Source organism: Eschrichtius robustus, chromosome 3, assembly GCF_028021215.1.
Source record: "Eschrichtius robustus isolate mEscRob2 chromosome 3, mEscRob2.pri, whole genome shotgun sequence".
NCBI lineage: Eukaryota > Metazoa > Chordata > Mammalia > Artiodactyla > Eschrichtiidae > Eschrichtius > Eschrichtius robustus.
The window spans coordinates 131,180,047-131,207,693 of NC_090826.1; the positions used below are offsets into that span (position 1 = coordinate 131,180,047).

The 27,647-nt window shown below is 37.8% G+C and overlaps 1 protein-coding gene across 4 annotated transcripts; it reads left to right on the forward strand.

Annotated features, from left to right (window-relative positions):
* The first annotated feature begins 17 nt into the window (after positions 1-17).
* Positions 18-27,633, forward strand: DARS2 (aspartyl-tRNA synthetase 2, mitochondrial). Of its 4 annotated transcripts, none has more exons than XM_068541268.1 (17): positions 18-176; positions 1,431-1,530; positions 2,681-2,747; positions 4,316-4,417; positions 4,814-4,909; positions 6,327-6,450; positions 7,042-7,088; positions 7,724-7,830; positions 8,631-8,700; positions 12,348-12,527; positions 13,963-14,070; positions 15,395-15,457; positions 20,337-20,489; positions 22,825-23,043; positions 23,247-23,357; positions 25,890-25,965; positions 27,270-27,633. In XM_068541268.1, the coding sequence occupies exons 4-17, from the start codon at positions 4,355-4,357 to the stop codon at positions 27,482-27,484; spliced, it is 1,632 nt and encodes a 543-aa protein (XP_068397369.1). In that variant the 5' UTR covers positions 18-176; positions 1,431-1,530; positions 2,681-2,747; positions 4,316-4,354; the 3' UTR covers positions 27,485-27,633. The 4 variants fall into 4 exon arrangements, with proteins under 4 accessions (XP_068397369.1, XP_068397371.1, XP_068397368.1 ...); XM_068541270.1 differs by having other exon boundaries at positions 18-164; XM_068541267.1 differs by lacking the exon at positions 18-176 and adding an exon at positions 637-773.
* Positions 27,634-27,647: the final 14 nt, after the last annotated feature.

Genomic DNA, 27,647 nt, shown 5'->3' on the forward strand with positions numbered 1-27,647 from the left:
TGGCGGCATTCCCTGTGCTCTGACTGGTTGACTCCCTCCACCGTAATCTTGGTTGTTCGTGGGGTGGGTTAAGGAGCGCTTGGCTCCCAGAGGCGATCTGTGTGTGGTTTCGGGCCCTAGAAACATTCTGGATTTGCTTGCATTCCTCCTTCTGAAGACCCGAGGTCGGCCACCAGGTTTGGGAGATTTGAAACGCGGGGCTGATTTTCCTCCCTGTTTTCCAGTTCTGCCCGCGGGAACCTTCTGGGAAGCGTGGAAGGATGGGAAGGGCGTGCGCCTGCTGACCGGCCCCGTGCTGCCTCTGCGTGGCCGCGGTGTCCCGCCTTGGCTGCTGTATGGAATCGTGCGCTTGTCACTTCAGGCCGAAGCTTTGTTTGTTAATAGAAGTGAAACGGATGCGTTAAGAGGGGACAAAGATTTTAAAAGTTCTTTCCCCTACCCAACTTCCCCAAAGGCCCCAAAGACTTTGCAGATTTATCTAGTTTGCCGACACGAGCTCTTGAATGTTCAGCGGACAAGGGCTTAAATATAAGAGAGTGGGAACTACTAACATTTTAAGGGATTTGTGTGTATTTCCAAAACTGACTTTTGACCGCCATCCAACACGTGCAGCGTGAGATTCCTGAGCGTCTCGCCATCCTGCGGCTCTAACATGTTCTGTTGGTTAAGTCGGCTGTACAGGGGTTTATCCAGACCCACTAGAAGGACCACACAGCTGACCTGGGGTTCTTTCTCCCGAAGTCTGGTACTGAGTTCACAGAGGAGAATTCCAGGTGAATGTAGTGAAGAGGTTTGTCCTCTGAACAGCCCTTCCTCCTTTTCTCTGCAGCAAGAGTGCTTATTCCATTTTTCCCCTAGTCTCGACTGGATAGCTTTATGTGTAGAAGCACATCATTCACCCTCTTCATTTCTTATAATGTAGTTTTCTCCCTGGAATTTAAAAAGAGCAGAAAAGTAACCACGTGAATAGGCTATTCATTAAGCTCATGCTGTGAATAAGAAGCCTAAAAAATTCTTTCATACTTGAGAATATTTTGAATAGGGTTTTCAAATGTACAAGTGACTATTTCACTCTAGATTCATACTAAAACCAGTTACTGCACCATCAAATTTATGAAATTCCCAAGATCCTATTTCATTTGGGGAAGAAATGTGCACTATTAAGAACAGTGCGTCTTAGGTCAATGCAGATGCTGGGTGATCAAAAATATTTAGATTCTTAACACAAGGCAAAAATTTACATTAAGACAGTTATTCACATGGTTTTTGACACATTTGCAGGTGAATTTAATAGTGATTGATTACATTCTTCAACTTTATAAATTTCATCCATTGACATGAAATACCAAAGATGGTATGATTTGAGAGTCTATTCTCAAACAATGTGCAAATGATATATTTTTAATCTTACTTTTTTTCGTTTCTTTAAGAACTCAGTAGCTTTGTTGCCCGGACCAACACGTGTGGAGAGTTGCGTTCTTCTTACTTAGGCCAAGAAGTCACCTTGTGTGGATGGATTCAGTACCGAAGGTAGATAGAGGCAGGTGGTTTAAGTATGCATGATGGTGGTTTTCCTAAGGCAATTTCAAACTGCTATTAATTTCTAACCAGTCAGAAGAATAAAAGCCTTGCAACTCCTGTAGGAGTCTCAGAAGTCATTGAATTTTCAGTTTTGTTTTTGTTTTGAAAGACTCAAATAGTGTCACTCTCAGTAAGTACCAGTAACATCTGTTGAAGGGTATAATAAGTGTGATCCACCAAGGGACAGAAATGTCCCTAGGTTTACTAAGGTTGAAGAGTTCCTAGGACCAGTAATTGGGTAAGCTGGTAAGCTTCCATAGCATAAAAAAGCATAGTTTTTGCTAAATTTAGGTAGAGAAAAAGCCTAAAAACATGAACAATGATTCCTTAATGTTAGAGGACATATTATTGTTGTTCATCTCTATATTCCAGAGCATACCTGAATGGAACATTAATTCACAATGAAGAGATCCAAAATACATAGACTGAGTGATTTTCCTAAAGAATATGTCCCAAATGGGTGGATATTTGACCCATACATTTGGTGACTTTTATCTCCTGAAGGAAAATCTGAGGAGGCTTTCTGTACCTCTTCTTGGTACTAAGAACTGTATGTGAAATGTCGGTTGAATGCTAAAATATTGGGGTTTGGGGGACCTTTTGATGGCTTATAGAGGTATTAAGTTAGTACTGGACCTCTTTTAGAAAATTTTAGATTACATCTTATTTTTAGGAAAATAAAAGATTTTATGTTGCCATATTTTAAAAAATGACCAATCAGATGTCTCTAATATGCTAAAATATTACCTTTGGATTTTAATATATGGAAAGTTTCCAATTTTAACTCAAATTTCTTATAAAGACTTAAGCCAATAAAATTTTTTAAGTTTTAAAATCTGCCTTTTCATTAATAAGCCATCTGGATAGCATTAGTAAGCTGTACATATAGCTACTAAAAGTTGAAATTGTAAACGAAAAAGTTTTTTCATTAATAAGCTACAAGATAATTACACAAATATAACTATGAATGCATATTATTTATTATAAAAAAGCAACATGTGAAATTGCATGGGTTTTTTATTTGTTTAATTTGTTTTGCCTGCTTAAATTTTGGTCTCAAAGATTTTATCCTAATATGTTCACTTTCTTCATTAATCAGGCAAAACATCTTCCTGGTCCTAAGAGATTTCCATGGGCTTGTTCAAGTTATCATTCCTCAGGATGAGGTAATAGAAGGTTCCTCCTGTTATCTCCAAGCCTCTTTGATGCTGTGGTTAGAATAAATGAAGCATGTTGGATAAGTATGTTTGAGATTTCAAATTAAGAAGTTTATTGTTAATGAAAATTAAAACTACCATAAGCCACATTAAGACAAATGAAAAACTGCGAAAAAATATGTGCAATTACATCACAGACAAAGGGCTAATTTCTCTAATATCTAAAAGGCTACTACAAATCAATTAAAATTTTTTTTAAAATATACCAGTGACCCACTAGAATGATGAGTGCAGAATATGAACATAAAATTTATAGAAAAAATATATAAATGGCTATTTTTCTATATGTCTGTAGACATATGAAAATATGCCCAACTTCACTCATAGGCAGAGAAATATGAATTAAAGCTACACAGAATTGTTATTTTTTATGCACTGGATTGACAACACACTGTGTTTGGGAAAACAAGTGCTCATACATTCCTGGAGGGAGTATAACTTGGCACTAGCTCTATGGATGGCAATTTGGCAATATCAAAATTATAAATGCATATATCCTTTGAACCATTCATTCCACTTGTAGTTAATGATCTTAAAGTTATCTTACACGTAGACTTACATAGATGCAAAATGACACAAATACAAGGTTATTCACTGCTGAAATATTTTTAATCGAAAGAACAATCTAGATGTTCCCCAGTAAGAGACTGGTGTAAAAAATAATGTACATCCTTACAGCTATGGAAAAGACTGAAGAAGCTTATTATGTACTAATATGGGAAAAAATCCAAGGTATATTGTTAGATATAAAAACGGGATACAGAAGAGCATGTAGAGTGATATTATCTGTACTAAAAAGGGCTTGTGTATGTGTGTGTATGTTATGAACTGTCCCTGGAAGGACACATAACATTGGGTATCTTTGGGGAGGGGAACTAAGGAGCTGGAGAGAGACTTTTCACTGTAGATCTGTTTATACCCTTTGAATTTGAGCCATGTGAAGGTACTACCTGCTCAAAAAATAATTACCATTAAATTTAGATAAAATAACTCTCATCATGCTTGCTGAACATCATTGGTTTCTATTTTGGTAATATTTACAAATGTTTGTACACCTGAGAAAAATAAGACTTACTCAGCTTTTAATGTTTGAAGTAAGTAAAGAGCCATGGGTTATCTTTCAGGGATCAGGATGCAGAGATGAGCATAGCTAACCCAGGAGAACTCCTTCACTTTGGACTCCATTATTGCTCTTGGATTTAACTGCCCCTAAGGCAAACCCTGGAGAGAGTTGCCTTTAAAGTATGTGGGAATTGTTTGCATTAAACATTCTTCTCCTTATTCTCCTTTAAGGAAAAAAATTTTTAATTCTTAATAGTTTTACTTGCTGTATTATACGGAGTCAAAATGGGGATGCAGTTTACCAAATTCTTTAATAAAGTCATTAAGAGAAGCCCCAGTATTTATTGCAATTAAGTTATGAGTATTAACATTTTTCTAAGCCATAAGCTACAGTTGCTGCAGAGTCCTTTAAATTCATTTATTTGTTGGAACTATTTTCCCCTCTTATTCTGTAGTCGGCTGCTTCTGTGAAGAAGATTTTATGTGAAGCGCCCATGGAATCTGTGGTGCAAGTGTCCGGGACAGTAATTTCCCGACCTCCAGGACAAGAGAATCCAGTTAGTAATTTAGAAACTGTCTATTTAAATTTTACCTGTGTACATGTGCACTGTCTGTCAACACATTCAGGCAACAGCGACTGAGTATCTATTAGATATCCAGCACTAAAGCTCTGCAGGTTCTACAAATGAACCTACAGATTTTAAAATCTTCACTGCAAACATAAACACTTATGTAAATATGCATGTTAAGACATTTGGTAATGAGCTCATCAGCCACAGATATACATAAGAATGTCAAAGTCGTACACAGACATTTATGTTTTAGACTATACACTATAAGCACCCCGTGTTTTACATATGTAAATAAATGCTTGTGTTTTATAAATATTCATTGTGTACATGTCCTGATGAGTGATTTTTAAAATAGGTCTTTTCTCTCTCTCTCTCTTTAAGAAAATGCCAACAGGTGAGATTGAAATCAAAGTTAAAACAGCTAAACTTCTGAATTCCTGCAAGAAGCTGCCCTTTGAAATTAAGGACTTTGTGAAGGTGCCATCCTCTGTTACTAATAAAATAGAGTATCTAGAAAATGTTGATAACCAGTAAAGTGTCTTCAGAGTTTTTTAAAGAAAAAGTTTAACTTCTACAAAATTAAGCATGTTATTATAGCTATATCATGAATTATTCTGTTAGTTTTACAATTTCCTGGTGAACTGTTCTTAAATATCAACAGTTCATTAAGCTGTTGCAGCTCCTGAACACCTAGAATGTTTTTTCAGACAGCTGGAAACAAGGTTGTCTTTAAGACTTAGATGTTATTTTGTTCCATTTTTTTTGTTGCTATGGTTTTACATTTTGAGAGGAAATTTACGTTTACCTTAGAAATGGCCACGTGGCATAGGAGATCCTGCATATATTAAGTTTAAGCCTCTAACAGTGATAAAATGTTTATAAGGCATATAAATATGATTACTGTAATTTAGGATGTTCTTTGAGGAAGCTAGACAGCACTGGATATGTAAGCCCAGCTAATTTTCAGCTTTGTCACAATTGTCTACAGTTGTAGACTTATATATACCTAATTTATAAACTAATCTATAAAGGATTTTTTAAATTGCATGGCCACTTAGTCTTACAATTGAGTTCCCAGTACTTAATATTTTAATTAGAAAAAGCAGTATAATTACAGAGTTGACCTTGTTGTGGGGAAAAAAAGGAAATATGCAGTTTTCCACCAGCTCTAAGCTTTTAGAAAGAGAAATGACAGGTAGTTCTTCTATTTCTATTTCTAGTATCAAAGAAATAAACTATTCCAGGGGAAAGGACTTTTTAAAAAAGGTTGTCAGCACAGGAGGGATGCAGAGAATTCCAGCCTTGAAAATAAGCAGACCTTATCACTGTGTTCCTACTAGTACAGCTGTAGAGATTCGTCTGCTGCTCGCTTGCATTTCTTAAACTTGTCGTCCCATCCAGGTCATAAAGTCGTGGCTGTTTTTGGCCCTGGTATATATTTTCTAATGATCTTTGAAATCTTTACATTTTTTTTTTCAGGATTAAACTCCAGGCTTAAAAATGAATGGGTAGGGAGTTCCCTGGTGGCCTGGTGGCCTAGTGGTTAGGATTCCAGGCTTTCATGGCCATGGCCCGGGTTCAATCCCTGGTCGGGGAACTGAGGCCCTGCAAGCCACGTGGTCAAAAAGAAAAAAGGCGGAAAAAAAAGAATGAATAAATGTTTAGTAAGGAAGGCAAATTTCAGTCAGTGAAGTGTGGTTCACTGAAAAATATAAAATCTATGCTAGTAACAAGCCTAGAAGTCATAGGAATTAAGGATGGTGGTGTGTGTGCACAAATGGTGGAAGCTAAAGATAGAGCTAAAGTTCTTGAAAATTCACAATCTGTATCTAAAGTTAATATCTTTTTAATATTTGAAAAATATTTAAACATAAAAATCTTTAAATTTGTTTAGAAAACAGAGGCTCTTCGTTTGCGGTATCGCTACTTAGATTTGCGTGGTGTCCAAATGCAGTATAACCTGCGACTGAGGTCCCAGATGGTCATGAAAATGCGGGAATATCTCTGTAATCTACATGGTAAGGGAAGAAACAGTAATTTCCATGTGTTTTATCCTAGAACATAATTTAGTAACATAAAACATAATTTAGTTCCCTAGTGGGTCATAAATACAGCCTTTTAAAGGTGATAGTGCCTGTTAATGTTGTCTAAGTATTTACCATCACTGTTGAAGGTGGACCAGCCCTTTGGTTGTTATCTGTAAGTTTTCTTAATTCTTTATCATGCTTGTACATCATTTGTTGGGAGCTCAGAAATGTCATGTGAATGAAACTAGACTCTTCAGTCAGTCCTGGGTTTTTTCCTACTGTATTTGTGTTATTTTTGCTACACTAGCAGAACACAAGAAAAACCAGGACAGTTCAGTACACAAGAATCTATCAAACAGAATTATTACATTACAAAATTACCAACTTTATGAACAGAATAGAATTTTATGAAAATCTTCAGCTTCCCTCTTGGGTTTGTAGAAACCAGAATCAATATGCTTCGTAGCTTATTTCAGTCAAAATTCCTAATTAAAGGGTAGCCTCAGATTTGTTGGACTGTATTGTAGACATCATATTTGGTAAATTCCCATCTTTTAAATTCTGATATTTCTCTCTTTTTAGGGTTTGTGGATATAGAAACACCAACATTATTTAAAAGGACTCCAGGGGTATGTATATTCCTTAAATCAGCCTACTAATAATGTCCTGTTAATTATGAAACTGGACCACTTTGCTTTTATATTCCCTTAGTTCTATTTCTTTTATTTATTTTACTGCCTTAGGATGTCAGACTAACTAGGTATTTTAAGAGTTGAGAAAATTATATGGGTCAGTACTTTTAGTCAGAATCCTTTAATCCTACATCATTTTCTTTCCATTGAAGTTTATAGCTACAAATCAATAATGAATTGGTTCATTAAAAATAAATCCATTGTTCATTAAGAACTGAAATTTTCAAACACTGGTATTTATACAGTCTATGGACTTAGAAAATTATAGTTTAAATTTAGAAAAGCAGTTAGGAATTACTTGACTAGGAATTGATGCACAAAATCCTTTTTAGCTAGTAACAGAATTGGGCATTCATTTCAACAAGCATACATTTAATACTTGCTGTATACAAATATTTAAAGCCTACTATGTGCAAGCCTTTTGGGGACTAAAGGATGAGCAAGAAATGATCTGTCATTGTGGGAACTTTGCTCTTTAGTTGATTTCATTGATGAACTGAAGTATTGACTTCTACCAGATCTTGAATTTGCTTTTTAATAATATCTCTGCTCTCCCTCTCTCTCATTCAAAGGGTGCAAAAGAGTTTGTAATACCATCCAGGGAACCTGGAAAGTTTTATTCTCTCCCTCAGAGTCCTCAGCAGTTTAAGCAGCTTCTGATGGTTGGTGGTTTAGACAGGTGAGCTTTCTTTATGATAGTACTGGTCAGAAAAGGAAAAGAGGGGGAAGAAAGGGGAAAAGGAAATACAAAGTTGTCTAATCTCTTAAAAGAAGGTTTGAAAATTTATGAGAGTTTGGAAAATACTTGTAAAATACCCTAAAAATATGTAGTCATTATGTAAAGATTTATTGGGTGACCATCGTGTACAAAGCTCTATGCTAGTAGATGGGGTAGGGGGTTAAAAACAAAAAAGAATAGGTTTTGCTCTCAAGGAGCTAATGAATCTAGTAAGACAAAATAGGATATTAAAATCAACTGTGATGTAAACCAAAAATAAGTATGTTGAGTGTTGCAAATTAGTTGTATTAAGAGGTTTGAAATTATATTGTTTTGGGAAATATCATGAAAAACTTTGGGAACTAGGCCTTCTGGGACAGAGCTGCATTTCAGCAGATGAAGATGAGAGTTGGAATGGTGTAGCACAGGAAAGCTCAAGTGTATTCATGGAGCAGTGAGTATTTCAATTTGGCTGAAGCAAAAGAGTGTGTATAAAGAAGCATGGACTGCCTTGCATGTCAGTCTAATATATGAATATCCAAGGGTGCCATTGTATATTTGTAAGAATATATTGAGCAGTTAACTTCTCATGGGTCAACTATGTATCTGATTAGATTAGAGTATCATAAAGAATTTTAAAATTTCTTATGCCCTTTTAGTATCATTATTATTTCGTACCCTGCATTGCCAGGAACTTTTGGGGGAAAGTGTGTGTGTGTTTCTAGAATCCTGACTCAATTAACACTATTTTCCAATTGTAGATATTTTCAAGTTGCCCGATGTTATCGAGATGAAGGATCAAGACCAGACAGACAGCCCGAATTTACTCAGGTACTAAGTTATATTCACTCATCTCTTACTGATTCAGCCTTGCTACAGCCAAGAATGTCAAAACCAGGACAGAAATTATATATACTTCTCATTACATTTTATCTATCAGATATTTAATTAAACTAACCTGCAGTTGAGGCATTAGTTATTTAATTTTTGATCCATTTATAAAGAATATGGTCATAAACTAAGGAATGACAGATTCCTACAGTGTTTTAATGGTCATGATATGACAAAGTTCTTTAAAAAATCTCTTGTGCACTAAAACAGACAATAAAATCAATAAAAATCAATAAAATTACAAATGAAAAAGGAGAAGTTACAACAGACACCGCAGCAATACAAAGCATCCTAAGAGACTACTACAAGCAACTTTATGCCAATAAAATGGACAACCTGGAAGAAATGGACAAATTTTTAGAAAGGTATAACCTTCTAAGACTGAACCAGGAAGAAACAGAAAATATGAACAGACCAATCACAAGTAATGAAATTGAAACTGTGATTAAAAATCTTCCAACAAACAAAAGTCCAGGACCAGATGGCTTCACAGGTGAATTCTATCAAACATTTAGAGAAGAGCTAACACCTATCCTTCTCAAACTCTTCCAAAAAATTGCAGAGGAAGGAACACTCCCAAACTCATTCTATGAGGCCACCATCACCCTGATACCAAAACCAGACAAAGACACTACAAAAAAAGAAAATTACAGACCAATATCACTGATGAATATAGATGCAAAAATCCTCAACAAAATACTAGCAAACAGAATCCAACAACACATTAAAAGGATCATACACCACGATCAAGTGGGATTTATCCCAGGGATGCAAGGATTCTTCAATATATGCAAATCAATCAATGTGATACACCATATTAACAAATTGAAGAATAAAAACCATATGATCATCTCAATAGATGCAGAAAAAGCTTTTGACAAAATTCAACACCCATTTCTGATAAAAACTCTCCAGAAAGTGGGCATAGAGGGAACCTACCTCAACATAATAAAGGCCATATATGACAAACCCACAGCAAACATCATTCTCAATGGTGAAAAACTGAAAGTATTTCCTCTAAGATCAGGAACGAGACAAGGATGTCCACTCTCACCACTATTATTCAACATAGTTCTGGAAGTCCTAGCCACGGCAATCAGAGAAGAAAAAGAAATAAAAGGAATACAAATTGGAAAAGAAGAAGTAAAACTGTCACTGTTTGCGGATGACATGATACTATACATAGAGAATCCTAAAACTGCCACCAGAAAACTGCTAGAGCTAATTAATGAATATGGTAATGTTGCAGGATACAAAATTAATGCACAGAAATCTCTTGCATTCCTATACACTAATGATGAAAAATCTGAAAGAGAAATTAAGGAAACACTCCCATGTACCATTGCAACAAAAATAAAATACCTAGGAATAAACCTACCTAGGGAGACAAAAGACCTGTATGCAGAAAACTATAAGACACTGGTGAAAGAAATTAAAGATGATACCAACAGATGGAGAGATATACCATGTTCTTGGATTGGAAGAATCAACATTGTGAAAATGAGTATACTACCCAAAGCAATCTACAGATTCAATGCAATCCCTATCAAATTACCAATGGCATTTTTTACGGAGCTAGAACAAATCATCTTAAAATTTGTATGGAGACACAAAAGACCCCGAATAGCCAAAGCGGTCTTGAGGCGAAAAAATGGAGCTGGAGGAATCAGACTCCCTGACTTCAGACTATACTACAAAGCTACAGTAATCAAGACAATATGGTACTGGCACAAAAACAGAAACATAGCTCAATGGAACAAGATAGAAAGCCCAGAGGTTAACCCACGCACCTATGGTCAACTAATCTATGACAAAGGAGGCAAAGATATACAATGGAGAAAAGACAGTCTCTTCAATAAGTGGTGCTGGGAAAACTGGACAGCTACATGTAAAAGAATGAAATTAGAATACTCCCTAACACCGTACACAAAAATAAACTCAAAATGGATTAGAGACCTAAATATAAGACTGGACACTATAAAACTCTTAGAGGAAAACATAGGAAGAACACTGTTTGACATAAATCACAGCAAGATCTTTTTTGATCCACCTCCTAGAGTAATGGAAATAAAAACAAAAATAAACAAATGGGACCTAATGAAACTTCAAAGCTTTTGCACAGCAAAGGAAACCATAAACAAGACGAAAAGACAACCCTCAGAATGGGAGAAAATATTTGCAAACGAATCAACGGACAAAGGATTAATCTCCAAAATATATAAACAGCTCATTCAGCTCAATATTAAAGAAACAAACACCCCAATCCAAAAATGGGCAGAAGACCTAAATAGACATTTCTCCAAAGAAGACATACAGACGGCCACGAAGCACATGAAAAGCTGCTCAACATCACTAATTATTAGAGAAATGCAAATCAAAACTACAATGAGGTATCACCTCACTCCTGTTAGAATGGGCATCATCAGAAAATCTACAAACAACAAATGCTGGAGAGGGTGTGGAGAAAAGGGAACCCTCTTGCACTGTTGGTGGGAATGTAAATTGATACAGCCACTATGGAGAACAATATGGAGGTTCCTTAAAAAACTAAAAATAGAATTACCATATGACCCAGCAATCCCACTACTGGGCATATACCCAGAGAAAACCGTAATTCAAAAAGACACATGCACCCGAATGTTCATTGCAGCACTATTTACAATAGCCAGGTCATGGAAGCAACCTAAATGCCCATCAACAGACGAATGGATAAAGAAGTGTGGTACATATATACAATGGAATATTACTCAGCCATAAAAAGGAACGAAATTGAGTCATTTGTTGAGAAGTGGATGGATCTAGAGACTGTCATACAGAGTGAAGTAGGGTCAGAAAGAGAAAAACAAATATCGTATATTAATGCATGTATGTGGAACCTAGAAAAATGGTACAGATGAGCCGGTTTGCAGGGCAGAAGTTGAGACACAGATGTAGAGAATGGACATATGGACACCAAGGGGGGAAAACTGCGCTGGGGTGGGGATGGTGGTGTGCTGAATTGGGTGATTGGGATTGACATGTATACACTGATGTGTATAAAATTAATGCCTAATAAGAACCTGCAGTATAAAAAAACAAACAAAACAACTAATACTAAACTTTCATTGGGTTATTTGTATGGAAATATGTTAATATAAATGTTTCAGACATTAAAAAAAAAAAATCTCTTGTGCACTAAAACACAATTCTGTATGTTGATACTTAATCTATTTATCTGGTCAACGTCATCAAAGCTATTATGATTTAGTTTCTGTATGATATCATATTAATTAGTATGGCACAGAAATCAGTAATCAGCACAAAAACCATAAGATTTGGAGTTGGACAGACCTAAGATCAAATGTAATGTAACCGTACATACTCAGGCAAGTCACTTAGCCTCTCTGAGCCTTAAGCCATGAGATAGTTGTGGGAACTAACAGTTTGATGTATGTAAAGCACTAGATGTACAGTAATATTTAACCTGCTTCCCCTTGTATTAAGAACAGAATCCAATGGTAATTTGAAACGAGAAATATATAAATATGTATGTATATACTAATATTGTGGCTCTTCAAGTTAGTTTCCATATGTTGCTTTGGTTTCAGATTGACATAGAGATGTCCTTTGTAGAACAAACTGGCATCCAGAGTCTAATTGAGGGTTTGCTCCAGTATTCATGGCCCAGTGACAAAGATCCTGTGGTGGTTCCTTTTCCTTCTATGACTTTTGCTGAGGCGTTGGCCAGCTATGGAACTGATAAACCTGACACTCGCTTTGGGATGAAGGTACTTTTCTTCACTTTTCCAAGACTCTGCCCCCAAATAGTCCTATAGTCTTTTGAACCACTTTGATGTTTACAACCAGTTACACACACTGTTATATCATATTTTTTGTTGTTACCTTAGCGTGTTACTTTTGTTGTTACCCAGCTACAGCAGGAGAGAATAATAGCATGTTAGCATTACAGTACCTTTTCTCTATCTACTGTGTTCCAAGGTTCATTTCCAAGAGCAAGGTTCTTGCTATAATGTTTTTATTACTGGCAAGTTATTAGTTACATGGATACGAATGGTAACTTGAAAGGAAAAAAAAAAAAAAAAAACCTGTTCTTTCCTCTTGAATTTTTCTTAAGCTAAAATGGCACTTGAAAGGCAAATGATTAAGAGTTATTTATTCTTTTTCCCTGGTCTATAAAGAGCTCAAACATATGGAAATGTTTATTCATATTGTTAAGATCTACACATATTTAACTAAGGGTAACAGTAGAACTTACACAGAGCAGTTTTCCTTAGCAGGCCTCTTGTTATTTGCTCTTAGACAGCAACAGCCCTTCATCACTGTAATGCTGGTGACATTTCTATATCTCAGTTCTCAGTGCAGATTCCTTAGAAACTGAGTTCTGCTTGGTCCACGAATAGGCAGTGCTCAATTCTCAGAATGAAAAAAACATAGCACACAAAAAAGTCATAACTGCCTATTTACAGCAGCCAGCTTGACTACTCCTTGTTTCTTCTTTTGTAATATGAAATGGTGGTTCTTAAGTCAGACTGCTTAAGTTAAATTCTGGCTCTGCCACTTACTAGCTGTGTTATCTTGGGCAAGTCATTTCTTTCTCTGTGCCTTGGTTTTCTCAACTATTAAATGGGGATAATAAGAGGGCCTACCTCATACTCTTGTTGTGCAGATGAAATGAGTTATTACTAATGAATAATTAGTACATTAACACTTGTCATGGTGCCCAGCCCATGGTAAACACTCTATGAATGCGCTCTATAAACATTAACAAGATCTACTTTCCTCTTTAAAATATTCTTTGTAAAAGGTTTTGAGGGACTTCCCTGGTGGCACAGTGGTTGGGAATCCACCTGCCAATGCAGGGGACACGGGTTCGATCCCTGGTCTGGGAAGATCCCACATGCCGCGGAGCAACTAAGCCTGTGCACCACAGCTACTGAGCCTGCACTCAGGAGCCCACGAGCCACAACTACTGAGCCAGCACTCTAGAGCCCGTGAGCCACAACAAGAGAAGCCACCGCAATGAGAAGCCCATGCACCACAATGAAGAGTAGCCCCTGCTCGCCGCAACTAGAGAAAGCCCACGCGCAGCGACAAAGAGCCAAATGCAGCCAAAAATAACTAAATAAATTTACTTTTTAAAAAAGGTTTTGAGATAAACATTACTTCACGTTTAATTACCTTTTCCTGTTATCCATTTTCCAGATTGTAGATATCAGTGATATGTTCAGAAACACAAAGGTTGGATTTCTTCAGGATGCGCTTAGTAAACCCCAAGGAACCATCAAAGCCATATGTATCCCTGAAGGAGAAGTAAGTGGAGCACAATTCTGTATTTTCTCTAAAATGTACATTTGGGAAGTAAATATGTTCAACATTGGTACATTTAAACTTTAGAAAGAAAAATTCTCTTTAAATAAAAATGCATTTTTTCATATAAAGTCTAATAGTGTCTCTAAAACTATAAGTAGAAAATGATAAAACTTTATGAATATGAGTTTACACTCTCGAGATCTAGAGCTTTTATTTTCCCTTTTAAATAATGCTGTAAAGTTCTCCTTCATTTGAGTTTATCTCCACCAGTGATGAGTATAAAATAGTATTCCTATTCTGTCTCCAGCCTCAGTTTGTCCAACAGCTCCCAGCCCCGTATCAGCTCCAGCATAGCCCTTGCGTGTTGGTTCTTGGTCTTCTGATGCTCTGGGGTCTATTGCATTAATAATGGGAAGAGAAAGGAGGTGGAGCTATGAAAAGCAAAAGGAAGGGAGATGAGGGTAGGAGAGAGAAAGAATGGTTGGGTTGGGTTGGGTAAGCATGGACTCTTAAGTAATGGGGCATGTCTATTTTCTGTAGTTAGTACACCTGCTTTGAAAATAATTTAAGAAGAGTTCTAAAAGTATTTTGAATAAGATTACTATTTTGAAAGGCTATTCAGTTGGATACATAAGCCTATTAGCATATTTAAAATGGGGATAAGAATTCAGTCTCATTACTTTTTTTTTCACTTCATATGTTCAGTGAAAGTAATTTGGTGTCTGTATTCTAGTCCAGACATATTGAATGTGTTTGGGTAAGCTTGGTATAACATATATTGCTTGTTATTATTATTTACCCCAATTGGAGTATGTCCAATTCTTTCCCAAGTAGATTATAAGGACTGCAGGGCCATGAACCATGTTTTCACCTTTTTTATATCTCCCATACCTAATTAAGTGCTCCATGAATATTAGTGATGATGATAGCCATAATGTCTCACTTAGAAACACATTGAGGTAATTTAGAAAAGATAAAAAGAATTTTAAGAGACTTGAAATAATCAAATTCTGAATCCTCTTATTGATTTTATTGATCCTTCACAATTCAGTTGCAAAGATTCATTTTGAACATATTATAGATACACAGTCTTCTGTGGAATACATTCACAGCTATTTCCAATAAGACCTGCATAATTGGAAAAAAATACACCCTGTAACAAGCCTTAAAATTTTGTCATTTGACAACAGAAATTAAATCTTTATTGAATCTTATTATTGTGATGGAAAAACACAAAATATATTTGTTTCCCATTTCATTTCATAAACATGTTTGTGAAGCTAAGTGTCATATTGATGAGTTTACTTTGATTTTCTTTCATCAGAAATACTTAAAAAGGAAAGACATTGAGTCCATTAGAAAATTTGCAGCTGACCATTTTAATCAGGTAAGGAGCAGGTTTTTTCCTTTCTTTTAGGGATTCTATATTTTTAACTGTTAATTGCTTGAGCTCTTATGCTATCATTAGTTTTGAGGGGCTTGTTATTTCAGATCATTCTACTTTTCTTCTTTTTATTTTTAAAGTTAATCTTACCCCTGGGTATAACTCCAAAACTTCAACTTAGTTGAATTCACCATTAATCAGAATGTGAAAGTTCAACCATAGCCTTTTAAAATAAACAGTGGTACTTTAATGCAGTTGGGAAAATTAAATAGAGCCCCATGTGCCCAAGGTTTAAATGAAAGCATGGCAGGTATGAAAGAAAGCCAGTATTCATTGTTCTTCCCATACCCTTTTTAGAATTATGAATATACCTTTCCTTTGACAGATACACTTTGTGTTCTTGGCTTGGTGAACAGTAGCACTAAAATACGGCGGAGGAGCAGGGAACGGGCATTCTTACACTGTCACTGGAAGTATAAATTACCTCAGCCATTTTGGAATCACTAACTTTAAAAATAGTCATATTTTAAAATATGACTCTTTGAGTCAATAATTTTCTATACTTTAAAGAAAGGATCTTAGATATGAGGACACTTATGCACAGTATCATTTACAGGAATAAAATGAAACCATATGGGAGTGATTAAATAAATTAAGGTAGAATTAAAGGATTAAATATTAAAGTTCCTTTTAAAAATTTTGTCTCTTAACTAAAAGTTTGTAATGTAGGAGAAATGTTCAGGTTATAATGATTTGTAGGAAAAGGAGAATACAGCACTATATATTCACTGATCATAACCATGTATAAACACTGTATTTGTGGATTGAAAATGGACTACTCAGACAGTCTCTTCAGCAAGTGGTGTTGGGAAAGCTGGACAGCCACATGTAAATCAATGAAGTTAGAACACACCCTCACACCATACACAAAAATAAACTCAAAATGGCTCAAAGATTTAAAATATAAGACATGACACCATAAAACTCCTAGAAGAGAACATATGCAAAACGTTCTCTGACATAAATCATAGTAATACTTTGTTAGATCAGTCTCGCAAGGCAAAAGAAATAAAAGCAAAAATAAACAATGGGACCTAATCAAACTTATAAGCTTTTGCACAGCAAAGGAAACCATAAACAAAACAAGAAGACAACCTATGGACTGGGAGAAAATATTTGCAAATGATGTGACCAACAAGGGCTTTATTTCCAAAATTACAAACAGCTCATACAACTCAATATCAAAAAACCAAACGACCCAGTCAAAAAATGGGCAGAAGACCTAAATAGACATTTCTCCAAGGAAGACACACAGATGGCCAATAGGCGCATGAAAAGATGTTCAACATCATTAATTATTAATTATTGCAAACCAAAACTACAATGCCATCATCAAAAAGTCTACAAATGATAAATGCTGGAGAGGGTGTGGAAAAAAGGGAACCCTCCTACACTGTTGGTGGGAATGTAAATTGATGCAGCCACTATGGAGAACAGTATGGAGGCTCCTTAAAAAACTAAAAATAAAGTTACCATATGATCCAGCAATCACACTCCTGGCATATATCCAGAAAAGAGCAAACCTCTAGTTTGAAAAGATGCATGCATCCCAGTGTTCATAGCAGCACTATTTACAATAACCAAGATATGGAAGCAACCTAAGTATCCATCAACAGATGAATGGATAAAGATGTGGGGTGTGTGTGTGTGTGTGTGTGTGTACACACACAATGGAATATTACTCAGCCATAAAAGAACAACAAAATAATGCCATTTGCAGCAACATGGGTGGAGCTAGAGATTATCATACTAAGTGAAGTAAGTCAGAGAAAGACAAATATATTACTTATATGTGGAATCTAATAAACAATACAAATGAACTTATTTACCAAAAAACAGACTCACAGACATAGAAAACAAACATGGTTACCAAAGGGGAAGTGGGGGAGGGATAAATTAGGAGTTTGGCATTAACAAATGCACAGTACCATGTATAAAATAGATAAGCAACAGTGATTTACTGTATAGCCCTGGGAACTACGGTCAGTATCTTGTAATAACCTATAACAGAAAAGAATCAAAAAATAAATATATATATATGAATAACCGAATCACTTTGCTGTACACCTGAAACTAACACAATATTGTAAATCAACTATACTGCAATTTTTTTAAAAAAAGAGAGGGAAAAAAAAAGGAAATGGACTACCCACCTCTACTACCACACATCACAAGTCTCATACATCAAGTTCAAAGGGATTTTTCAAGAAAAAAGAAAGATAAGGATAATGGTTTCCAAAATGGGTCAAGGCAAAATAAGAAAAGCCAGGGGTATAAAAAGCTTTTCATAAAGTTAAATGAATTTAAAGGGCTATACTTCTCATTTTTTGCTATAGAAATGTGTTTTCTTTTATGAAATGATGGTAATAGTAGATATTTGGGGTTTGTTTTATGCCTTTGATAAAATTCAAAATTGTCAACCCTATATCTCCCAATTTTCTCTGTTTTTATTTTACTAGTGTTTGAAACCTGTATTTAGGAACCACAGGAACACGAAATAAGCCTGAGAGTTAACTTTGGCAGCCTCTAGTTGATGAGACTATTATTACATTTTCTTCTTCTTCTCTTTCTTCTCCTCTTTTCTTTTTTACTTTCCTAATTTCCTCAATTTTTATATTTTTAAAATGTATTAATATGTTTTAACTTGATTTGCCTTGAATTGTTTTTAATGTTTATTTTTAGCAATATGCTGCATGTACATGGTTTAAAAAAAAAACAAACAGTAAAGAAGGATTAATAGTTCAATACAGTAAGTGTTTACTCTAGCTCACTCTATTCCAGTCCCATACCAGAGTACCTCTGTTTTTATCAGAATGCCTTTTTTTTTTTTTTTTTTTTTGGCTGTGTTGGGTTTTTGTTGCTGCGCACAGGCTTTCTCTAGTTGTGGTGAGCGGGGGCTGCTCTTCCTTGCAGTGTGCGGGCTTCTCATTGCAGTGGCTTCTCTTGTTGTGGAGCATGGGCTTTAGGCCTGCGGGCCTCAGTAGTTGTGGCTCGCGGGTTCAGTAGTTGTGGCTCGCGGGCTCTAGAGCACAGGCTCAGTAGTTGTGCCTCGTGGGCTCAGTAGTTGTGGCTCACGGGCTCTAGAGCGCAGGCTCAGTAGTTGTGGCGCACGGGCTTAGTTGGTCTGAGGCATGTGGGATCTTCCTGGACCAGGGCTCAAACCCATGTCCCCTGCACAAGCAGGCAGATTCTTAACCACTGCACCACCAGGGAAGCCCCTACTTACCCATTTTAAACCTTGCATCGTACCTCCTGCAATGAGAGGTAAGGCTCACATACACAGGCCTTACCTAATTACTCTGTACCTCTTCACAGCTGTCTTTCTGGACATTTTCTTCATTCCTCTTCTGAGTTGAAGCTACTCTTTTCCTGGATCCCAGATCTTCCTCTTTCTTACTAGTGCTGGATTATATCCTCAAGTAACTTCCTAAGACAGCATGTGAAAGAGAAACTTTCTGAATCCTTGTACGTCTAAAAATGTCTTTGTGTTCAAAACCTCACGCTTGATTAATAATTTGGCTTGGTATAAAATTCTGAATTGGTAGTCATATCCCTTTAGAACAGTGCTGTCCGGTAGACTTTCTGCAGTGATGGAACTGTTTCATATCTGCATTGTCCACTATGGTAGCCACCAGCCAGTGTGGCTATTGAATGCTTGATACGTGGCAAATATATACCTGAGGAACTGAATTTTTTATTTTATTTCATTTTACTTTAAATTTAACTAGCTGCATGTGACAATGAGCCTTAGCTCATGGGAGGCATTGCTTTATTTTTTTTATACCTACTGTTACTGATAAGAAGTCTGATGTTTGTATGAATGTATTCTTTTATAGTAAACCTAATTTTTTTTTCCCTTTGGAAGCTTTCAGCCTCCTGATTCCTGATGCTCTGAAATTTCACAGTCTGTATAACTTTGAGTCATTTTTCATTCAGTGTGTTGCACACTTGAAGGGCCCTTTGAATATGAAGGCTCATGTCTTTCATCTGTGGAAAATCTGTCTTTTTTATTCTTTCTGCGAGATTTCTTCAACTCTTCTGTTGAATTTTTTTTTTTAAGCAATCATATTTTTATTTCCCACTAGCTCTTTCTTGCTTATTTTCATTACATTTTATTCTGGTCTTATTGATAAAACACCTTTTTTAATATCTTTGAGGATTCAAGTTTTTTGGTCCCTAAATTGTCTCTTTCCTCTAGGGTCATTTTTTTTCTGTTTATCTGGGTCTTTTTTTCTTTTTTTTTAATGCTGTAGCTTCTTCAGTGTGTACTGATGTGATTGTTAATTGTACATATTTAAGAATATGAGCCTTTTAAAAAGCTGTTTAAGGGGGCTTTTGTAAATGGTTAGGTTTAGAAATGGTTAGGTTTTGTAAATGGTTAGGTTTAGTTTTGGGTGAGCAACAACACAGTTGGCTGTCACCCCAGGGCTCTTCTTAAGAGCCCTGCACCTCTAGGATCTGGCAGGGTAAGATCAGTTCCTCCCTGTGCTGTAGCTGCTCCATTGTTCTCTAGGCCAGAGCTTCCTGCGTCTTGCTTCTTTAGTCATTCCTATTCCACTCGCCTGCAACCTGCCAAAAATTTTCAGAAATCTCTTCGCTCTTATATCCCTTCCCACCCTTCATTCCTTTTTTTTTTTTTTTTTCATTTTGGTGAGATTAATTTTTAGATTACTTTAGTATCATTTTGAAGGGCTTCAGGGAGGGAATAGAGATAATCGCATGTAGGTTCATTTTCTTTTGGAAACAAGAAGTCTTTGTACTCCAGGAAAAATAAATCAACCCCGCTTTTTGGAAAATGTATAAGTCTTTTTCTTTGTCACAGGAAGTCTTACCTATATTCTTGAAAACCAATAACAACTGGAATTCTCCAGTTGCTAAGTTCATAATGGAGGAGCAAGGCTTGGGACTAATCAGACTGTTGGAGACCCAAGAGGAGGATGTGGTCCTGCTAACTGCCGGAGAGCATAAGAAAGCAGTAAGCAACACTACCTCCTGGCATCTGTGCTGTTGATGCTGAATGATGCCTCTCTTCTCCTGTGTGTATAGTACATATTTGAAATTGACTGTTAATTTCATAAATTGGAGCTGCTCTGCATGAGTTTTTATGTCTTTTGGCACTGTAATAAAATGCACTGTATAAAAACTAGAGTTTTTTTCATCAGCTAACAGCCTACATTGGCATTGCTCACAGCGATTAGGTCTGGCTCTAGGAAAGCCACTTAGGTAGAGAGCTATTGGTATTCATTGTACAACTGTGAAAAAATATTTTCAGTTTTGAAGTTTTACAGATTAAGAAAAGTTGGTTGTCCCAAACTTTTGTGCATAATGCATTCCTGAAAATGTGGAGGGACAGATCAGACTGTGGAGGGCTGCTGGGCTGGCAGACACCCCTGGCTCTACTTGGTTGAGGCAGTACCCTTTTTCCTCAGGAGCAGCAGCTGGGAGGTGGTGCAGGCTGCCATGCACTGGCTAAATCACCATTCTTCAGGAGACGTATGGAACAATGGATTTAACTTTAGGGAAATAAATAAAATATACAAAGTGTGGTATAAAACTCAAACATGAATATTGAAAATATACTGTAAAGATCAAACATGATAAAAATTCATCCTTGGGAATTCCCTGGCAGTCCAGTGGTTAGGACTCGGCACGTTCACTGCTGGGGCCCGGGTTCAGTCCCTGGTTGGGGAACTAAGATCCCGCAACCCATGGGGCGCAGCCAAAAATAAATAAATAAATAAAAATTCATCCTTACACTATAGTATGATATCCTTATAGTGTCTGATTAGTACTTTATCAAGTTCATTCTTCTAATTTATATTTGCACTGTGCTTATTTATCATATCTTCCAAAGGAAAAGTTTCAGAGTTCAGCTACAAAGCTAAATATAATCCACTGTCCTTACCTTTCCCTGCAATAGTAGAGTGAGGAAAGCTACATAATTACAACTTTTCTTGATATTACAGCCCTCTTTTTTTTTTTTTTTTTGGCCACGCCACGCAGCTTGTGGGATTTTAGTTCCCCGACCAGGGATCGAACCTGGGCCCTCATAAGTGAAGCATGGAGTCCTAACCACTGGACTGCCAGGGAATTCCCTACAGTCTTTTTTTTTTTAATTAATTCATTTATCAACATTAGTTTTTAATACCAGCCATGAGCCAGTACTGTTAAATTTGCTGGGGGATGCACCAGTTAATTACAAATTTTATTGTCAATGCATTTCTTAAAAAAGAATTTGGGATTTTGTATTAAAAATCCTGCTGCAAATCCATTTGGCCATTAAACTTTACCCTGGCATGAACTAAAACTGCTCCTGTTCTCTTCCCAGAAAGGCATCACTCTAATTCCTATTGGGACTTCCTTGAGAGAAAGCTAGAAAGCAGATTTGTGAGGAATAACATTAGCATTCTGAATATGTCACAGTGAAGGTGCCCTTTGCGGATATCTAAGTGTCAGATAGAATAGGCTACAGAGTGACACCCTGTGCATGTCTCCAGGCATGTCTCCTGTTCTGACTAATTGCCCTTTCTCAGGGATGCCCTGCCTGTCATCGTTAGCACTTATCACAGTTAGCACTCTCTGTCTGCCCACAACTGTTTCAAGTACTTGGTGTATATTAACTAACTTAATCCTCATGCCAACCCTATTGAGAGAAGTATTGATACTGTTACCATCTTAAAAGATAAGAAAACTGAGGCACAGAGGTTGAGAATTTGTTCACACTCACACAGCGAGGAGGTAGAGGAGAGGAGCCAGGTTTCTAACCCACAAAGTCCAGTTCCAGAAGTCACATTCTTAATGTAACCTCTAATCCATACTGTCTAATAACAGCCAACATTATTGAACATTAAGTGTGTTCCAGGCTCTCATCAGATCCTCACCACAACCCTTCAGGAACAGTAAGGAAATAATAATAATAGCTGGTTCGTATTACAGAGCTTATCTGACTTGATCTTCACAACAGTCTTTGGAGTAGATATTTCTATCTCCATTTTACTATGGAAAAAGGTGCAGAGAAGTTAGTCAGTAGCCAAAGTGAGATACAGACCCAGGTTAATCAAGCTCTGATACCTGTGTTCTCAGTCACTGTGTTAGCAGATACTCACCAAGTCGGCTGAGTCTGACGATTCTCAACCATGTCGCAGTCAGATCATCCTCAGATTTTTCTCTCCTGAGAGGCTAAGAGCACCTCATCTGTAAATTGGCTAATCCTTTCTCAGAGAAAGGCCTGGCTTTAGAATCCATGTTGTGTCATTTTCTGCCTACTCTGTCACAGCAGTTAGCTCAACGTTTGTATCTTCTATTTGCAGTGCTCTTTGTTGGGAAAATTACGACTGGAGTGTGCTGACCTTCTAGAAGCAAGAGGAGTGGTGCTTCGTGACCCAGCTCTGTTCTCTTTCCTTTGGGTTGTGGATTTCCCCCTCTTCTTTCCCAAGGAGGAAAATCCCGAAGCGCTGGAGGCAGCCCATCACCCATTTACTGCTCCCCACCCCAGTGACGTCCACCTCCTTTACACTGAGCCCCAAAAGGTAACATATCTATACTTTCAAATTAAAAGGAAATATGGAAACAAGGCAAAGAACTTCAGGTTTCATAGTCTGACCCAGTTCTGGAAGCCCCAGAAGAAATTGCTGGGTTTGAGCCATTGTCTCTAAGTAGCTACAGGGTCTTCAACGTACAGAACAGAAAACCAGAGATTTTCTCTAACATAAAGGCTCTTTGAATCTTCTAGGTCCGTAGCCAGCACTATGACTTGGTTTTAAACGGCAGTGAGATAGGAGGTGGTTCTATCCGAATTCATGATGCAGAGCTACAGCATTACATCCTGGCAACAGTACTAAAGGTAACATCATCTTCTAACTTGGCCTTTTTAAAAAACTGTAATATTTGTCTGTTTTGTTAAAATTTGTTATGAATGGAGGATTCACTAGATATAGAATAGTATCAGCTTATTTCTCTACCTTTAGTGTTAGACTTTGAAAAATAAATAATAATATGTATTTTTTAGTGACTACTATATGCCAGGCACTAGGTACCTTATACACATGGATACATTGAATCCTCACAGTTACTTTTTTTGTTTGTTTTTAATTTATTTTTGGCTGCATTGGGTCTTCGTTGCTGCACGTGGGCTTTCTCTAGTTGTGGTGAGCGGGGGCTCCTTTTCGCTGCGGTGCCCGGACTTCTCATTGCGGTGGCTTCTCTTGTTGCAGAGCACGGGCTCTAGGCACGTGGGCTTCAGTAGTTGTGGCACGTGGGCTCAGTTGTTGTGGCTCGTGGGCTCTAGAGCACAGGCTCAGTAGTTGTGGTTCACGAGCTCTAGAGCACAGGCTCAGTAGTTGTGGCACACGGGCTTAGTTGCTCCGCGGCATGTGGGATCTTCCCAGACCAGGGCTCAAACCCATGTCCCCTGCATTGGCAGGTGGATTCTTAACCACTGTGCCACCAGGGAAGTCCCTCACAGTTACTTTTTAAATTAAGACCTTTATTCTGCTCATTTTAAAGATAAGAAACTGAGGCAGATGAATTAATTTGCCCAAAGTCACACAGCACAGAAGCAAACAGAGCCAGGATTCGAATCCAGGCAGGTTGGTTCTTGAACCCAAGCTCCTAAACTCCTAACCACTGCACTGCTCAAAAAAGGATGCAGTCTGAAATGACTGAAAATGTTGATAATGCTAGAGAAAGAGAGAAAGGTTTGAAAGGATTTTATGTCACTTAGTATTTGAGGTGGGGGTAGATTTTAATGACAGAGAGTGGGTTAATCAGAATTTTGAAAAGAAGAGTCTCTATAGATGCAAGCCTAAGAATCTGCAGTTTGTTGATGACTCTTTAGGAGGCTAGGATAGATTTTAGGAAGGCAAATGTCCAAGAGTCTGATCCTAAAAGATCATTTTGTGGGATTAACTAACAGGGGTGAGGTGGGATAGAGGAACTTTATTTCTTTTTTTTTTTAATATAAATTTATTTTATTTATTTATTTATTTTTGGCTGCGTTGGGTCTTCGTTGCTGTGCGTGGGCTTCTCATTGCGGTGGCTTCTCTTGTTGCGGAGCACGACTCTAGGCGCGCAGGCTTCAGTAGTTGTGGCTCACGGGCTCAGTATTTGTGACTCGCAGGCTCAGTAGTTGTGGCGCACGGGCTTAGTTGCTCTGCGGCATGTGGGATCTTCCCGGGCCAGGGCTCAAACCCGTGTCCCCTGCACTGGCAGGCGGATTCTTAATCACTGCGCCACCAGGTAAGTCCCAGGAACTTTATTTCTAAGAATAGGATTGGAAAGCTCAACACCAAACTCCCCCTTTAGCTTTAAAAACATTGCAAACTCCCTTAACTTTTCTCCTCTTAAGCCAAAGCCCCTAATGTTTCCCAGCCTATTTTTTTCATTCCTTTCAAGCTTCTCAAAATGTCAGTGAGAATACATTGCTTCCACTTCTTCCCTACCCACCAGTGTTTCTCAGCCCTTCTGCACATTAGAACAGAATCACCTGAAAAGCATTAAAAACAAAAAAAAAACACTCACTGCTCCTTACCAGACCAATTAAATAAAAAGCTCTAGACGTGAGGCTTGGGCATTTGTTCCTTAAAAGCTTGCCACTTGATTGTGATCTGTAGACTGGTTAGGGAACCACTTCAGACACATTTTCAACATTTCTACAGGCATTGCCTCACGAAAGTAACTTGCACGGTCACCAAATCCAGCGGTCTGTTGTTGGCCCACAAGCCATCCTACCTTCTGGCAGCATCTGCATTGTTGCCCTTCTAATAACGTTCTCTCCTCTTGGTCCCTCTGACAGATCCGGTTCCTTCTTTCATCCTACCTTTCTGAGGCCACATCTCCATGTCCTTAATTGGTCTTACCCTGTCTGCATTACCAGCATAATAATAGCTGCATTTACTGAGCCCCAGGCATTTCCCTGCATGTTGTAGTATCTGTGACTTGTCATATTCTCTTGCTAAACTGTAAACCTCTTAAGGTACTTTTTTTTTTTTTTTTTTAATGGCTGTGTTGGGTCTTCATTTCTGTGCGAGGGCTTTCTCTAGTTGCGGCAAGCGGGGGCCACTCTTCATCGCGGTGCGCGGGCCTCTCATTATCACGGCCTCTCTTGTTGCGGAGCACAGGCTCCAGACGTGCAGGCTCAGTAATTGTGGCTCACGGGCCTAGTTGCTCTGCGGCATGTGGGATCTTCCCAGACCAGGGCTCGAACCCGTGTCCTGCATTGGCAGGCAGATTCTCAACCACTGCGCCGCCGGGGAAGCCCCCCCTTAAGGTACTTTTTTAACTCAACTTTTATTTTCCCTTTAGCAACCAGTTGTACTGTGTGGCACCTAGTGGACCCTCAGTGTGTATTTAAATTGAATTATCTTTTGAATTTCAGGAAGACGTGAAATTGCTCTCCCATCTGCTCCAGGCTTTAGATTATGGGGCGCCCCCTCATGGAGGAATTGCCATAGGTAAACAATCTGTCCTTTTACAAGCTAAATTTCATTCTGTAGCTCTAAGTGTCAAATTTGGAGGCTCAGCTTATGGGGAAGAGGGTGGGGTGAGGGTGGGGTTAGGGGGAGTGGAGGAGTAAAGAGGGTAGCGGGTGAGCCCAAGGGTTCTAAAGAATTTAATTTGGTGTTTTTCATTTTGATGATTTTTTTGGCCGCACCGTGTGGCTTGTAGGATCTTAGTTCCCCAACCAGGGATTGAACCCGGGCCCTCAGCAGTGAAAGCACCGAGTCCTAACCACTGGACCACCAGGGAATTCCCTGATGATATACTTTAAAAATATATTTAACCATTTATAAAGATAAAACTTAACTGATAATTTGCATTTGAAAGATTTTTTAATAGAATGAAACTACAGAGTCTTAAGTCAATATTGCTCAAATCCATGGAGGCTCACAGACAAATTCGTAAGAGTGTGAAAAGTACTGCTCCACAGTATTCAGCTTGTGCGAAAGTAGGAATATGCCAGTGCCTTTCTTTTTTTTTTTTAATTAACTTTTATTGGAGTATAGTTGCTTTACAATGTTGTGTTTGTTTCTGCTATACAGCAAAGTGAATCAGCTATGTATATACATATATCTCCTCTTTTTTGGATTTCCTTTCTATTTAGATTACCACAGAGCATTGAGTGGAGTTCCCTGTGCTGTACAGTAGGTTCTTATATGTGGAAACTAGAAAAATGATACAGATGAACTTATTTGCAAGGCAGAAATAGAGACATAGACGTAGAGAACAAACGTATGGATATCAAGGGGGAAGGGGAGGGCGGGATGAATTGGGAGACTGGGATTGACATATATACACTACTATGTATGAAGTAGATAACTAATGAGAGCCAGTGCCTTTCTGATGGCCTTGGTTGCTCACACTGCTTGTTTTATCAAACAAGGAAGAGTGTGAGAAGTTCTAGGTAGCTTACCTAGATTGTACGCTCTCAACAGTAGGGACTTCCTTCTGTGTTTTTGGAGTCCCCTGCACAGCACCTAATTTTGTTCAACCTTCAGTAAGCCCTTGCTCAGGACTCATTAATTGCTGTGACTATTAATCCCAGTAGCGTGTGAATATTAGTCCTGAGCACTTTTCTGGAATGAGATAAAAAAAAAACCTCTCAAACAAACAAAAGTTCTCTAAAAAGGCAGGGAACTATGCTTAGCTGCAACTTATTAAAGGTTCTTACTTAAAAGTTTTCTACAACCTTTATAGAAAAATTAAGTCACCCCCAACCTTAGGTTACATTCTCATCTATTAACTTTGTATTTTACAGGGTTAGACAGACTGATGTGCCTTGTCACTGGAGCACCAAGCATCAGAGATGTCATAGCCTTCCCCAAATCTTTCCAGGGCCACGACCTTATGAGCAATGCCCCAGATTCTATCCCGCCTGAGGAACTGAAGCCCTATCATATCCAGGTCTCCTGGCCAACAGACTCAAAAACAGAAAAGAGCTCATTGAATCATCCATGCCATCCAGAAAGTTGAGCTTTTGAGTTTTGTCCTCTTTGCTTCCCCAAGGCTAAAATCAGATCTGGAGTTCAGCCACAGATCTGACTTCAAGCTTTTAAATGGAAGGAATCCAGGCAACATTCTTCACCTCAATGAAGAAACAGATAAAAGGTATCCAATTTTAACGAGAGCATGCATT